This window comes from Babylonia areolata, chromosome 12 (genome assembly GCF_041734735.1).
Source record: "Babylonia areolata isolate BAREFJ2019XMU chromosome 12, ASM4173473v1, whole genome shotgun sequence".
In the NCBI taxonomy this organism is placed as follows: Eukaryota; Metazoa; Mollusca; class Gastropoda; order Neogastropoda; family Buccinidae; genus Babylonia; species Babylonia areolata.
Genome location: NC_134887.1, coordinates 33,207,931 through 33,222,421, shown reverse-complemented (window position 1 = coordinate 33,222,421; position 14,491 = coordinate 33,207,931). Strand labels below are relative to the sequence as shown.

Sequence of the window (14,491 nt, the reverse complement as noted above, 5' to 3'; positions counted from 1 at the left end):
GAGAGAGACAGAGAGACAGAGACAGACAGAGAGATAAGTGGAAGCAGCCTTGGCTGACTTTCGGAAGATTTGGGTTCGAATCCTTTCAGTTGCTTACAATGCTTTGGGATTTAAATGCATACCATGACTAGCTGATGCTCCGATTCGTTTGTGATATTCGTTTCCTTGGGTTTGCAGGGATCTGAAATATGTATTTCTGGGGCCTAGTCGAACGTGATATGTTATGACTGGAACTCCAGTGCACAGGACCGTAGTGAAGTATATATATATATATATATATATATATATATATATATATATATATATATATATATGTGTGTGTGTGTGTGTGTGTGTGTGTGTGTGTGTGTGTGTGTGTGTGTGTGTGTGTGATAAACATTAACACAACTGTGAATCTCTATTACACCATTATGCTCATAGATCATGACCAAAAAACCAGAAAGACAAACTGTTTCATATTTTGATTCATTTTTGCACTGTTACGCCCTGCTATCATGGAGACCTCTGTTTTGATTTGACCACTGCTCTCGTGCTTGAAACGAAATCCTTTCTGGGTCTTCAGTGTAAGAAAACTCTGGAGTCTGTTGTCTGAGGGACTAACTGGCCGTCTCTTCTTTGAAGTAGGCGCTCAGTCAGTCTGGTTCAGCGCCAAAAGTTACTGTCAGTAGTGTGGTTACTTTACTGACCGATGATTTTAGCCAATGCCAAATCCGTGCTACAGTATCCAGGTTTATCTGAGCTGTAATGCACCCATCACTGAGTGTGTATCGAATCAAAACAGGTACCATTGTACGCATGTGGAATCAGGGCAGGCACCACTGAAACTATCTGAATCAGAGCAGGCAACATTCAATGAAAGCAGCTATCCAGTGTGTTCCTTAGTGTGTAGCTACATGACACATAATTCTGGGCGTGTCATTTTTATGGAACAATCACCTTCAAGTGCCAACAGTTCACAAAGTTCCAACCACATGCCGTTTGACATAACTATGTGGACTGTCAGCACTTGGACTGATGGAACAACCCCCACGTTTGGCGCTTTATTTTCAAATGTTCTCTTGTGTTCACCTCCCATGTCACCTTCTTGGCTATTTTCATGTTAGTTTTGTGTTGCATTCATTTCAGCTTTCTTGGAAAAAAATATTAATAACAGCCTGACCAACACTGAAACATTGAAAACTGCTTTCCAATCAAACCATACAACCTATACAGTGTCAGAGAAACAGTCACCTAAAGAACGCCCCTCCTGTTCCATACTGTCATGAACCAGAGTTTCCAAAAACAATGTTAAAGACAACTTCACAAAGAAACATCCAGAACCCGTGATGTGCACGGTAACTTTGCTCAGATGAACAGCTGTAGAATTAAAAGTTATCCTGTCTAAAATTGTACGATTGCTGTTGTTTGTTGTCGTCGTAGACCACAAAAGATAAATACCAGGTCGTTTTGTGATAGGGCCCATCTTTTCGTTGCAATACTTTATTTCAATGTCCGTTTTGCCGTATTCCATGCGATTACTGGTCGTGAGGGGTAATAATCAATTTCTAAATAGTTCTGGTATGCATATAATCGCAAGAAAGTACACATAACCCATTCTTTTTCTGAAAACAAAACAAACAGTCTATTTATTTATGAGAGTTTTAAGTTTATTTTCAACATACCATCTAGCAATGGATAAACATAAAAGTGACAAATTTCATATGATTTCTGAGTATATGGTTTAGACAGTCAGTTAAACCAAGTAAAACGAATAAAGAACAAACACGAAAAATGTAAACGAATCTGTATCCATAGCTAATGAACACAGAGAATCATGAATTATAATCCAAATCTCAGGAATACTACACGTATTCAGTCCAGTACTTACACTTTTAACCGCTGTCGAAATGTAGGTCTAGTTTTGAAAGAAAAATAGAAATGAAAAACACAGAATATGGGATGTATGGAAGCACAGCCCACGATCATACTGAAGAAAGAAACACAGAGATCAACAAGGACCGTCCCCTGCTATATGCTTTGCCCCCTCAAGTGCCACGCCCATCCTTGCCACGCCCACCCACTTATTGCTCTCATTTTCGGACGAGATCACACGGGTAATCTGGCTCAGCCACACAGCAGTATTCAGCCTCTGGCTCCACACTCTCTCTCCTCTGCTTACAATACATAGCTCAGTTACACCACACATTCTGCAAATCGTCACCCTCACCCCACACAATCATCTTAGTCAAGCGAACCATCTAACAAGTTTTTACCCTTTTTTATCGCTTCTTATTTTGAATTGTTTCACTCCAAACCACTGTATTCAAACGTATTTTTGTTTTTTGTTTGTTGTTTTTTCGTGTGAAACCCGGCAAAGAATTTTTCATGAACAGTGAGACACTCATATGAGATAGACTTATGAGGTATAAAAACGGAATCTCATTTGCACGTTACGTGGCATGGTATTAGCACAAAATACAAAGCAGCACACTGATTCATTTGCAGGTATTCCTATGAAGTGGATCACCATAGCGTTTGGTGTGAGCATCATCAACATCTGGCCTGCCGTCTACTTTCCCTCTTTGATCATTTACCTCAGCTCTGGAGGATTTGTGGGCTGGGTGTTGGTCTGCATGACACTGCAGAGAGCATTCTCCGTGGCCTGGCCTCACCACGTCAACCGCGTTTTCACCAGAGGGAGAATTGTCAACGCTATAGCTGGTGTCGCTTTGGTCCAGTTGCTTCTTTATATTCATCACCTGTACTGTGTCTACGAAACTACGACTGGCAACATGACTGGTATTCAGTGCATTAGGATGTCTTTCTCGGAATATGTTTGGTTTCTGGATAACGTGTTTATCTACATTGCCATGGCTGTCAACAGCTTGCTTCCCTTTGTCTGTCTGGTGGCGGGCAATGGCGTGTTGGTATTCACCCTGATCATGTCTGTGGGAGAGGCTCGCAGAAACACTGCCTCGGGGAACGTCCATGCGTCTCTAAAACGACAAAAGGACGCCAACTCTGTGACCGTTACCATCATTATTGTGTCACTGACTTTCATCGTTCTCACCTTACCAATTTTCATCTATGGCGATCTGTACCAGTTCAAAGACCAGTCCAAAATGTCGGCTCAACAGAGAGCGGAAGTGTTCCTGTTCTACACCATCAGTTCTCTTCTGGCCAGCACGAACAGTTCTATCAACTTCTATCTCTACTGCCTGACAGGACGCAGGTTCCGGGAGGAGTTTGTGAAGGTGATGGTTTGCAGGCCTGCAGCACACACAAGTGGGTAAAGTTCTTTTGAGAGTGAAGAGAAATTATTGTGCTGTGTTCCAGATGTTATTGTGTAACACATAGCTGCATCCTTCTGGCGCCTACCCCAACCCTCCGTGAGGGAAAAAAAGTCATGAAAATCATCAAAGACAAATTCAACATGTTTTTCGCCATCTTTTCAAGCCACAGTTTTCCGAATCTTCTCATCATTTAAGGTAATAAGAATATTAAAAAAAAACATTATTGAAGAACATTCTTGTTTACGTTTCTCACACTCTTCGTTTTGAAAACTGAATGATTTAAGGCTTTGCTTTATTGAGTTGCTAAATTTGCATGTTCTGCTTTACACAGTAAGTCCTGCTGGCGTGTAGTTCGGTGTCCCGTGGTTACATCATGGGATTTGTCCAAGAGTTTCCCGTTTAATTCCAGTGTTGCTGCCACCCCCTAACCCACGTCTTCCATATGCACCCCTTCCAAAGTAAACCAGTGTGTTTTAAAATGCGTAAATAATGTTGTTGTTGTTGTGAGCTCTTGATGTATCTGATGATTGGCCTGTGAAATTATTCGGCTCGAGTTCAAAGTCTAACTTCTCAAGGCTTCTGCCATCACAGCATGAGAAAAATGACGTCAAAATGCACATCTCCACGTGCCTTTCGTCGCATTCTGCCCTCACTGCATGAGAAAAATGACGTAAAAATGCAGACCTTCACGTGGCTTTTATTGCATTCTGCCTTCACAGAATGATAATAATGACGTCAAAATGCAGACCTTCACGTACCTTTCATCGCAGATCTGAGCGTGGCTATTATGGCATAGATCAGCAATGGCGCAGTAGGTCGTCGGTTGATAATGAATATAGTTAATCACTCTAATTTGGAGAATTTTCACACATCAAAACTTCAACTGAAGCCTTGCTTAGGTGCTTAACAACAAACAAGCTGAACGGGAGGCCGATGATTGGGATACTTTTGATGACGTAAGCAAACGAAACTTGCCTTATATGGACATAATGTGGCCATTTGGCGTTTACATGTGCCTTAGATGGGAATTTGTTTCCATGTTTGTGATCTGGTTACTGTGGATTTGTGTGAGCACTTGTTAATGTTTGATTATGGTGTTGCAAAACGAATCTACTAAATGGTTATCCCCTAAAAGAAGTGAAAGGTTCGAATTGTACTTCTGAAGTTCTATTTGTCTGTTCCTTTCTGTATCTCTCTCACATCTTGAAAACAGATTGGACATTGGTGTAAGTGTCCTTTTAAAATTCCTCACCAGTGTTTGCTTTAGCAAATGACACAGTTAAATATGTGACCAGCAGTTCAGCAAGTTCTTTAGGACCTACATTCAGTGAAGTTACTTCAGAGTTAAGCAGTGACTGACATAGCTTAGAATTAACAGCTGACTGAAGCCTTGCACGATTGATTTGACATGGTGATCTTAGCTTCGGGTATTTGGGCCAAACACCAGGTCATGTTTAAGTTCATCAGCGACTCGAGCTAATACTGGTCCATGAAACACGTGAACACTGTAGAGCAGTTCTTGGTACTGAAAATGAGTACAGTTCCCAGGAATGCACCTACAGTGTCTCAGTTTACCTGCTGAGTCATTAGAAGACACTGAAGATTTGCGGACTCTTGCTGTTGAGGATCCTGAAACCAGAAGTTCTTCTGCCGAGTTTGAGTGAGGTGTTCCCTGACAAACAGCAAGACCGTGTGAAGGCGTTACGAGTCGCAATGCAAGGTAACTGTTAACTGTCACTTTTAACCCATCATCATCCATTACATGAACACATAGAAATATTGATATGCTTGCATTGGAAGTCATGAGATGGGTCTTTCTTTTCTTGATCTTTTTGTTACTTTGATTTTACGTCCTTTAATTTTCAGTCGTTTCAGACGGATCCTGTCACAATGCAACTGCAATGTCTTCTCTTGGGTGTTCTTGGTCTGTGTGTAGTTCGCAAAGCAACTAGACAGCCCAAGAAACATGCAACAAAAGCACATTTTGATTAAGACCCGAAAGAAACAAATGAATGGGAGGAATACCCTGAACACTTCAAAAACCTCTCCGAATCATTTCACCCACCGTGGGAAGATATTGTCGAGGACTGTCAGAGGGCAGATCTGATACAGAGGTGAAGCTACTCATGGAAGAAAACAGTAAAGAAGGGGATATTAACATGTATGCAGACAGTTCAGTCATCGGAAACCAGTCCCGCTGGGAATACACTTCAAAGCGAAACGGAAAAAAACAGTCAGGGACTTACGGTGCTTACAAAGTCACCACCTCCAACCTGACACCGGAAGCTGAAGCAGTGACACATGCTGGTATCCATTTGTGTGCCTGCGAATCAAGACGCCATTATCCTGACTGACCCAATGAACCTCCTGCAAAAAAAAAGAAATCTGAAAGGGGAGACCAGCGTGGCATGGGCCAGTGCGCAACATCCAAATGCAAAAGCTCAAATGCGTGTACTGCCCTGGACATGGTGTTAAGGGAAATAAGTGAGTTTACATCTGGGAAAATCTGAATTATTTTAAGAAAGGCCATCATATCATCGATCGTCTTACAAAAAGAATGATAGACAGAGAGAGCGGCTATCACTAATCATACAAATAATCAAAAGGATTATCGGTATACTTTCCAAACCAACAATGCGCAGATTTCTTCAAAGCGGAGCAGGGTCTGTCCACAGTAAACCGAACAACGTGCTGGACACTACGTTCATTACCTCAGAGATTTTTTCCCACCCCGCTTGCGGCAGAACTGTGACAGTTGTGTGTGCATGTTTGTCGTGAAAGCTGGCGCGCGCGCGCGTGTGTGTGTGTGTGTGTGTGTCTTTGCGGGGGGGTGGGGGGGGGGGTGTGTGTGCGCGCGCGTGTGTTGTGTGTGCGTGTGTTTATGTATGTTGATGTCTCTGTGTGAAAAGGCACATGCGTGTTCCCACCGAGTGATGCTTAATGTGTGGTTTTTGGTGGTTTTTATAGTTTTTTTGATAGAAATTTCAACCACAATAACACAAATATATATCTTTGTATGTGTGTGTGTGTGTGTGTGTGTGTGTGTGTGTGTGTGTGTGTGTGTGTGCGTGCGCGCGCGCGCGTGTGTGTGTGTGGGGGGGGAGGGGTGATGGGGGGGGATTGATGTCATTTTGTGTAGGGTGCGGCCTGGGTACATTCGTACATTACATTTTCTCACCCTCCACTAGACCTTGAGTGGTGGTCTGGACGCTAGTCATTCGGATGAGACGATAAACCAAGGTCCCGTGTGCAGTATGCACTTAGCGCACGTAAAAGAACCCACGACAACAAAAGGGTTGTTCCTGGCAAAATTCTGTAGAAAAATCCACTTCGATAGGAAAAACAAATAAAACTGCATGCAGGAAAAAATACACACACAAAAAATTGGGTGGCGCTGTAGTATAGCGACGCGCTCTCCCTGGGGAGAGCAGCCCGAATTTCACACAGAGAAATATGTTGTGATAAAAAGAAATACAAATACAAATACAAATCATCCCCCACCCCCACTTCCCTCCCCGTCTATCTCTCTCTGATATGTATGACAACCAAGTAATTGGCGTTCTTTTTATCGTTTAGGAGCTGTATCTGAAATAATTATGTTTTCGCTGTTGAAGACTTTACTGATTAACGACAGGTTAAAATGTCAAACAGAGACAAAATAAAAGAGAGAAGGGTGATGATAGCACTGCCAATACTGATAGAGAAAAAAACCCAAACACACATCATGCTGTAATATACTATTTCTGCACAGTTCCAAACCCTGAGGTAACGACTGTTAATTTGTCACAGCAAAATGCTCCAGTAAATGAAAAACAAATGACTGACTTCATTGACTCAATCCATACATTGCGCCAGCAACAGTCATTGTATGTCATCTTCATCTCCAAGGAAACGCCAAAGCTCGGTTATATTTGCTTGTTGTTTTCGGTTTTTTTTGGGGTGTGGGGGGTGGGGGGGTTCTTTTTCGTTTAATCATTTCGGTAAACATTGACTGAAAATAGTTCTGTGATAAACACAGTGGGAAAATGCCAATCGAATGATACACATAATTATTCAAGTCTGTAGTGCATATACAGAATGGGATTCGTTGATTTTTTGCAACAGCTGAAGACAATAATTTTATTTGATCACAGAAAACTCACAAAAGAGAAACAGGTCCACACAATTATGGTGCAGTCCGATATAAATGAAAACAAAATAAAGAACTGCCGACCAGCAGAGACAAACTGAAAAGGCTGAACATTTATATCGTAGGGAAAAGTCTTGAATACTTGATAGAAAAAGCACTGAAATTTCTAAGTCAAAATTATTCGAAACACCTGCATTCCTTCATTCTATTTTCCTCAAGAGGATCCTACAGTCATACACTTTCGTCGTAGGTGTCCGGTACATGTTGAAGAAAGATTTTTTTTCTTCCCGTCATGTACTGGCAACGATTCAGTAAACATCTGTCGATCCGTGTAGTGAAGTAAGATATATCTTACTTTATCTTTTTTTCCCGATTAGCGGGGCCACTCAGTTCAACCATCGCCTAAATCGTACAGCTTCCAGCAGACTAAGACTGGTGCAAAGAGTGTCAAAAGCAGAGAACAGTAAAACCATGAACCTTCTGCTGCTGGCACGCTCTCATAAACTGCCATAGTAGCTGTGGTGTGCTTCATTCTAAGCAGTGTATGTACAGTCTCCTCCACTGAGGGGTACGTCGCGTGGCACCATGATGATGTGGAAATGATTCATACTCGTGCAGGAGAAACATGACTTTTATTTTTGTTGTTGTTGTTGTTGTTGTTATTGTTGTTGTTTTCTTTTTTTCTGAAGAGCTGTTCACCTGATTCCTCCAGATCTGTGGGTTGTGTGTCAAAGCCTGGATCACTGCAAATGTTTCTCTCTCTCTCTCTCAAGGCCTGACTAAGCGCGTTGGGTTACGCTGCTGGTCAGGCATCTGCTTGGCAGATGTGGTGTAGCGTATACGGATTTGTCCGAACACAGTGACGCCTCCTTGAGCTACTGAAACTGAAACTGCTTTCATGACGCGGCGTCAACCCAGGGGGTTGGGGGGGGGAGGAGGAGGTTTGGGAGGAGGGGGGAGTGGAGGTGGGGAGTCGTTCCATGGGTCATTCTGGGGAATTGCTTGATTCATGGGTCATTCTGGGGACTTGCTTGTTCCATGGGTCATTCTGGGGAATTGCTTGATTCATGGGTCATTCTGGGGACTTGCTTGCTTCATGGATCATTCTGGGGAATTGCTTGATTCATGGGTCATTCTGGGGACTTGCTTGTTTCATGGGTCATTCTGGGGAATCGCTTGATTCATGGGTCATTCTGGGGACTTGCTTGTTTCATGGGTCATTCTGGGGAACTGCTTGTTTCATGGGTCATTCTGGGGAATTGCTTGTTTCATGGGTCATTCTGGGGAATTGCTTGATTCATGGGTCATTCTGGGGAATTGCTTGTTTCATTGGTCATTCTGGGGAATTGCTTGCTTCATGGGTCATTCTGGGGACTTGTTTGTTTCTCACGGCAATTTTCATGTCATGGAAACGTGAAGGAAGACTCGAAATATGACAGCCGACAGATTGAAGAATAATTTGATGAGAGTTTCTTTTTGAAAAAACAAAACAAAAACAAAAAACACTTGAAATTCTTTTCAGAGTGAACCACAGCTGTAAAAGTAATGTCTGTTGTCTAGATGTAGAAATGGCTTTTGTCAGTGTATATCCACAGCACGAACTACGAACAGACCACTGACAGACACTGACATCTAATGAAGACAGCACACCAGGAGGAGAAATGCATCACAGAGACTTTACACAGCTGACACTTAGTCTCGTAACTGAACATGGTAGAACACAGTAACACGTAGTTTTGTAAACGAACACGGTAAAACACACTGGTAGTTTTGTAACTGAACATGGTACAACACCGATACTTAACTTTGTAACTAAACATTGTAAAAGAAAATGATACTTAGTTTTGTAATTAACATGGTAAAACACGGTAACACTTAGTTTTGTAACTGGACATGGTAATACACACTGACATTTTGTTTTGTAGCTGAACATGGTAGAACACTGATACTTAACTTTGTAACTGAACATGGTACAACACTGTCATACTAAGTTTTGTAACTGAACATTCTAGAACACTGATACTTAACTTTGTAACTGAACATGGTACAACACTGTCATACTAAGTTTTATAACTGAACATTCTAGAACACTGATACTTTGTAATTGAACATGGTACAACACTGTCATACTAAGTTTTATAACTGAACATTCTAGAACACTGATACTTAACTTTGTAATTGAACATGGTACAACACTGCCATACTAAGTTTTGTAACTGAACATGGTACAACACTGTCATACTAAGTTTTGTAACTGAACATGGTAAAGCACAGTAAAACTCCGTTCAGTTCTGTAACTGAACATGGTAGAAGATAGTCACATTTAGCTTTACAACTGAACATGATAGAACAGTCATATTTTGCTTTGTAACTGAACATGGCAGAACACAGTGATACTGTGCTTTGAAACTGAACATGGTATCACAGGGTTCCAACGAGCTGTGACGCACGACCAATAATTCCTAAGAGTTCCCTCGGGGTGTCGTGGTTTTCCACCAACACACGATCTTCATAAACTCCTCTCTGAACCGCCGCCCAGTCAGGCAGTACAGGTAAAAGTTGACCGCGCTGTTGGAATCCGCCAGCAGAATACCCAGCGTGGAGAACAGGTACACGTCCGCGGCCTTTCGCGGGGCCAAGGCCGTCTGGTCCTTGGCGAAAAACAGCACGTAGAACAAGGCTGAGGGCAAGGTGAGCACGAGGAAGGTCATGGACACCACCAGAACCGTGAGGGTCACGGACGTGTTGTTCTGGTTCCGCTTCACCATGTGCTGACTTGATGCCGTCGCCATGCTTCTGCCTGCTGCTCTGGCGGAGGCGGTGAGCTTCCAGATCAGCACACTGTTTCCCACCGCCAGACAGACGAAAGGCACCACGCTGAACACCACCAAGTCCACGTAGGAAAACACCTTGTCTATGAACCAGGCGTACTGCGGAGACGAAGAGATGCAGTTGTAGCTGGAGTCGTTCCGCTGAGAGACGGGGTAAAAACAGTACAGACTGTGCGAATACAGAGCCGCCAGGAACGCCGTGACGCCGCCGATAAGCAGGAACACCCTTTTCCTGGTGTAGATCCTGTGGACGTGGTGTGGCCACACGACGGACAGCACTCTCTGCAGCGTCACACACACCAGCATCCAGCTGACGATGGCTCCAGAAGCTGGGGTGATCCACATCAACAGGGGCCACCCGCTCGGGAAGATCAGGCCGAAGGACACCTCCAGCCACTTCAACGTTATACCTGCCCACATGTATAATAACTATCACATGTATAATAAATATCACGATAGTAGTATGTTTATGTAATGTCCATAGATGGCTACGAACTCTTCAACAGTTCACTTACCTGGGGGTCCATCATTATCAATAAAAGATCCGATCCAAAAATCCTCTCCAGGGTAGCAAAAAGAACAGCGACACCGTCCAGACTGAAACCTGTATGGAAGGACAGTAACATCTCCATGAAACACTAGATAGGCGCCTGCGCGCACTGGAATAGTCCATCAGGCGCCTGCGTGCACTGGAATAGTCCACTAGATCAGGCGCCTGCGTGCACTGGAATAGTCCATCTTCTTGTATGCGTGCGAGACATGGACCCTCAGGGTAGATTTGGAAAGAAGACCCCAAGTGATAGAAATGAGGTGCTATATCGAGATACTGAACATCAGATGCAGTGATCATGTCACCAATGAGGAAGTGCACCAAAGCATCAAGTGACACACTGCTGCTGCTACTGCTCCTGCTGATACTACTACTACTGCTACTACTACTACTACTGCTACTTCTTCAGTACTATTGTATCTACCATGAACTCCGCTACTGACCGCTGCAACACACGGCAACTGCTCATTATCACCGATGGAAAAGCAAGGGGAGGGACTCTCCACGTACCTGTGTACAGGGTCACCAGATCCCCAACCGCTATGGCGAGGAAGAAAATGTTAACGGTAGACTCCCCTGATGAGGTTCTGCCCATGATGAAGATGCTCATGATGTTGCCAAACGTTCCCAGGATGAGGACGACAGGGGGACAGAACTTCCACAGCAGCACGGCCACTCTGTGTGATAGGAAATGCTCTGGGGGCGCTTGATAGTCTTCCGTGCTTTGCAGTAGAGAGAGGCCATCGTCGGTACTTGAGTTCACCACCATCATTTGTTGTTGTTGTTGTTGTTGTTGCTGCTGTTGTTGTTGTTGTTGTTGTTGTTGTTGTTGTTGTTGCTGTTGCTGCTGCTGCTGCTGTTGTTGCTGCTGTTGCTGCTGCTTTTGTTGTTGTTATTGCTGTCTGGTTCCGCTTTGAAAACACTTCCTGGAGACAAATATTACCACCATTCAGTAAATCACTTATCACCATTCAGTAAACAACTTCAATCAAAGTCATAAAACGGACTCTCAAAACCGATAATCGACATTCATTTCGAAGTACACTCAGTGACAAGCAAAACACACGAACAATAGACGGGTAAGACAGAACCTGATTAAGATATTCAGCATCATTGAATGTACCGAGCAATCCAGCTCACGATACACTGGAAATCGAACTTAGGTAAACGAAAGCGTTGAATATTGAACACAAGAAACAACGACACTGACTAGATAGATGCTGGTACACATGTTCAAACCACTGCTTTTTTTTCACTTCCTTTCAGCTTCCACAAGGGCAGAAGAACAAAGCCAGAAACGTCACTAAAGTTGCATGTCCATCGACATATTCTTCCCTGAGCACATGCACACAACGACAGCATATGAAACATGCAAACACAAAGTAGCATTCGTTCATGCTGTCGTAAAATGTACTTGCGCCTGCGTTATAGTTGTTCATGCTGTGATAGTTGTTCATGTCACTCACTGCTGAAGTTGGCACCATGTTGGTATTTTCGAGAACGAAATGCGCCTTCTCTTGTTTACTTTTAATTTCAAAATATCGCCAAGGCAAAATATGGTGTGGAAAAAAAAAGGAAATGTCAACGAGAAAATAAAATAATAAAAACAGTGAAGAAGACACGTATGCATAGTTTAAAAAAAAAAAAAAAAAGCTTCTTCAATGATCTGAAATCAGAAAGAAATTTTCCAACTAAATTCGTTTATTCTATCTAATATCCCGTGATGAAGAAGTGAAATCCAGTTCCCGAACAGTTGCAGATGATGGAGTGAATATCAACCTGACCCAGTTCTGCTGTCTTCTGCACTTGTTCCGACTGGCTGCAGGCAGACACGTGACCAAGAGGGAACAATCCTGACAGACAGTCATGACTTCGATGTTTCACTGCAGAAAACAGATTCAGTTTCAGTTTCTCAAGGAGGCGTCACAGGGTTCGGACAAACCCATTTTCGCTACACCATAATTATTTGCTAGGTAGATGTCTGACAGCAGCATACCCCAACGCGCTTGTCAGGCCTTCAGTGCATATGTATCTATATCTATATATATGTGTGTACCTATTACAATGGATTTCTTTTATAAATTTTGCCAGAGGACAACACTTTTGTTGCCATGGGTCCTTTTCCAGTGCGCCAAGCGCGTGCTGCACACAGGACCTGGCTTTATCGTCTCATCCGAATGACTAGACGCTTATTTTGATTTTCCAGTCAAACTTGAAAGAAAGGGCGAGAGCGGGATTGGAACCCGGAACTTTACAGACACTGTATTGGCAGGAGGAAGGTGGCAGAATGGTTAAGACGCTCAGCTGCCAATACAGAGAGTCCGTGAGGGTGTGGGTTCGAATCCCGCTCTCGCCCTTTCTTCTAAGTTTGACTGGAAAATCAAACTGAGCGTCTAGTCTTTCGGATGAGACGATAAACCGAGGTCCCGTGTGCAGCACGCACTTGGCGCACTGAAAAAGAACCCATGGCAACGAGAGTGTTGTCCTCTGGCGAAATTACGTAAAATGAAATCCACTTTCATAGGTACACAAATATGTAAGCATGCACTCAAGGCCTGACTAAGCGCGTTGGGTTATGCTGCTGGCCAGGCATCTGCTCAACAGATGTGGTGTAGCGTGTATGGATTTGTCCGAACGCAGTGACGCCTCCTTGAGAAAGTGAAACTGAAAACTGTGAAAGTGTAATGGCAGACAAGCATTTTAACTTTCTGTCACCTGGCCTCATGATCACGATGCAGTAGTCACGGCGAAGCAATGCAAGCAGAATGTGAACCGATGGTTGATGACGGACACATCAGGCCGTGCTTCATGAAGTGAAACACCTGTGTTACAAAAACTATGCATTTATTTGTATTTGTATTTGTATTTGTATTACTCTTTTTCTCACAACAGATTTCTCTGTGTAAAATTCGGGCTGCTCTCCCCAAGGACAGCGCGTCGCTACACTGACAGCGCCACCTCCCACACCCCTTTTTATCTGCCTGCGATTTAATTTATTTTCCTTTCGAAGTGGATTTTTCTACAGAATTTTGCCAGGGACTACCCTTTTGTTGTCGAGGCTTCTTTTACGTGCGCTAAATGCGTGCTGCACATGGGACCTCGGTTTATCGTCTGATCCAAATGACTAGCGTCCAGACCACCACTCCAGGTCTACTGGAGGCGGAGAAAATACTGGCGACTGTCTGTGCGATTCGAACCAGTGCGTCAGATTCTCTCCCTTCCCTAGGCTCCTTCTGTCGGCCTGTGTCTTCGTCTCTCCTGTCTGTCTGTCTGTCTGTCTTCCCCTGTTTCTGTCCCTCCGTCTCCCCTCCTTTCTCTATCTGTCTTCACGTTTCTGTCCCTCCGTCTCCCCTCCTTTCTCTATCTGTCTTCACGTTTCTGTCCCTCCCTCTCCCCTCCTTTCTCTATCTGTCTTCCCGTTTCTGTCCCTCCGTCTCCCCTCCTTTCTCTATCTGTCTGTCTTCCCGTTTCTGTCCCTCCCTCTCCCCTCCTTTCTCTGTCTGTCTGTCTGTCTTCCCGTTTCTGTCCCTCCGTCTCCCCTCCTTTCTCTGTCTGTCTGTCTGTCTTCCAGTTTCTGTCCCTCCGTCTCCCCTCCTTTCTCTGTCTGTCTTCCCGTTTCTGTCCCTCCCTCTCCCCTCCTTTCTCTGTCTGTCTTCCAGTTTCTGTCCCTCCCTCTCCCCTCCTTTCTCTGTCTGTCTTCCCGTTTCTG

The 14,491-nt window shown here is 43.8% G+C and overlaps 2 protein-coding genes across 2 annotated transcripts in view; one reads left to right on the top strand and one right to left on the bottom strand.

Annotated features, from left to right (window-relative positions):
* The window catches only part of LOC143287903 (galanin-like G-protein coupled receptor npr-9), a 28,028-nt gene extending 18,182 nt beyond the window's left edge, over positions 1–9,846 (top strand). Inside the window, exons 4-5 of the mRNA XM_076596145.1 lie at positions 2,485–3,233; positions 9,829–9,846. Coding sequence (XP_076452260.1) covers positions 2,485–3,233; positions 9,829–9,846 — 767 coding nt within the window. The remainder of the gene's footprint in view (positions 1–2,484; positions 3,234–9,828) is intronic.
* Positions 9,847–9,863: 17 nt separating this feature from the next.
* LOC143287902 (uncharacterized) lies at positions 9,864–12,266 on the bottom strand. Its single transcript, XM_076596143.1, has 3 exons — positions 12,160–12,266; positions 11,293–11,459; positions 9,864–10,642 (listed from the first exon to the last, which is right to left on the bottom strand). Exons 1-3 carry the CDS (start codon positions 12,264–12,266, stop codon positions 9,864–9,866), a joined length of 1,053 nt encoding a protein of 350 aa, XP_076452258.1.
* Positions 12,267–14,491: the final 2,225 nt, after the last annotated feature.

Bases quoted from the DNA above. Each gene is read 5' to 3' on its own strand.
- LOC143287902 (XM_076596143.1), bottom strand. From the start codon at position 12,266: ATGGTGCCAACTTCAGCAGTGAGTGACATGAACAACTATCACAGCATG. The intron at 11,460-12,159 runs GTTTGCATGTTT...CCTATCACACAG, and splicing joins ATGAACGAATGCTACTTTGT to AGTGGCCGTGCTGCTGTGGA. The intron at 10,643-11,292 runs GTACGTGGAGAG...ACATGTGGGCAG, and splicing joins TCTGGTGACCCTGTACACAG to GTATAACGTTGAAGTGGCTG.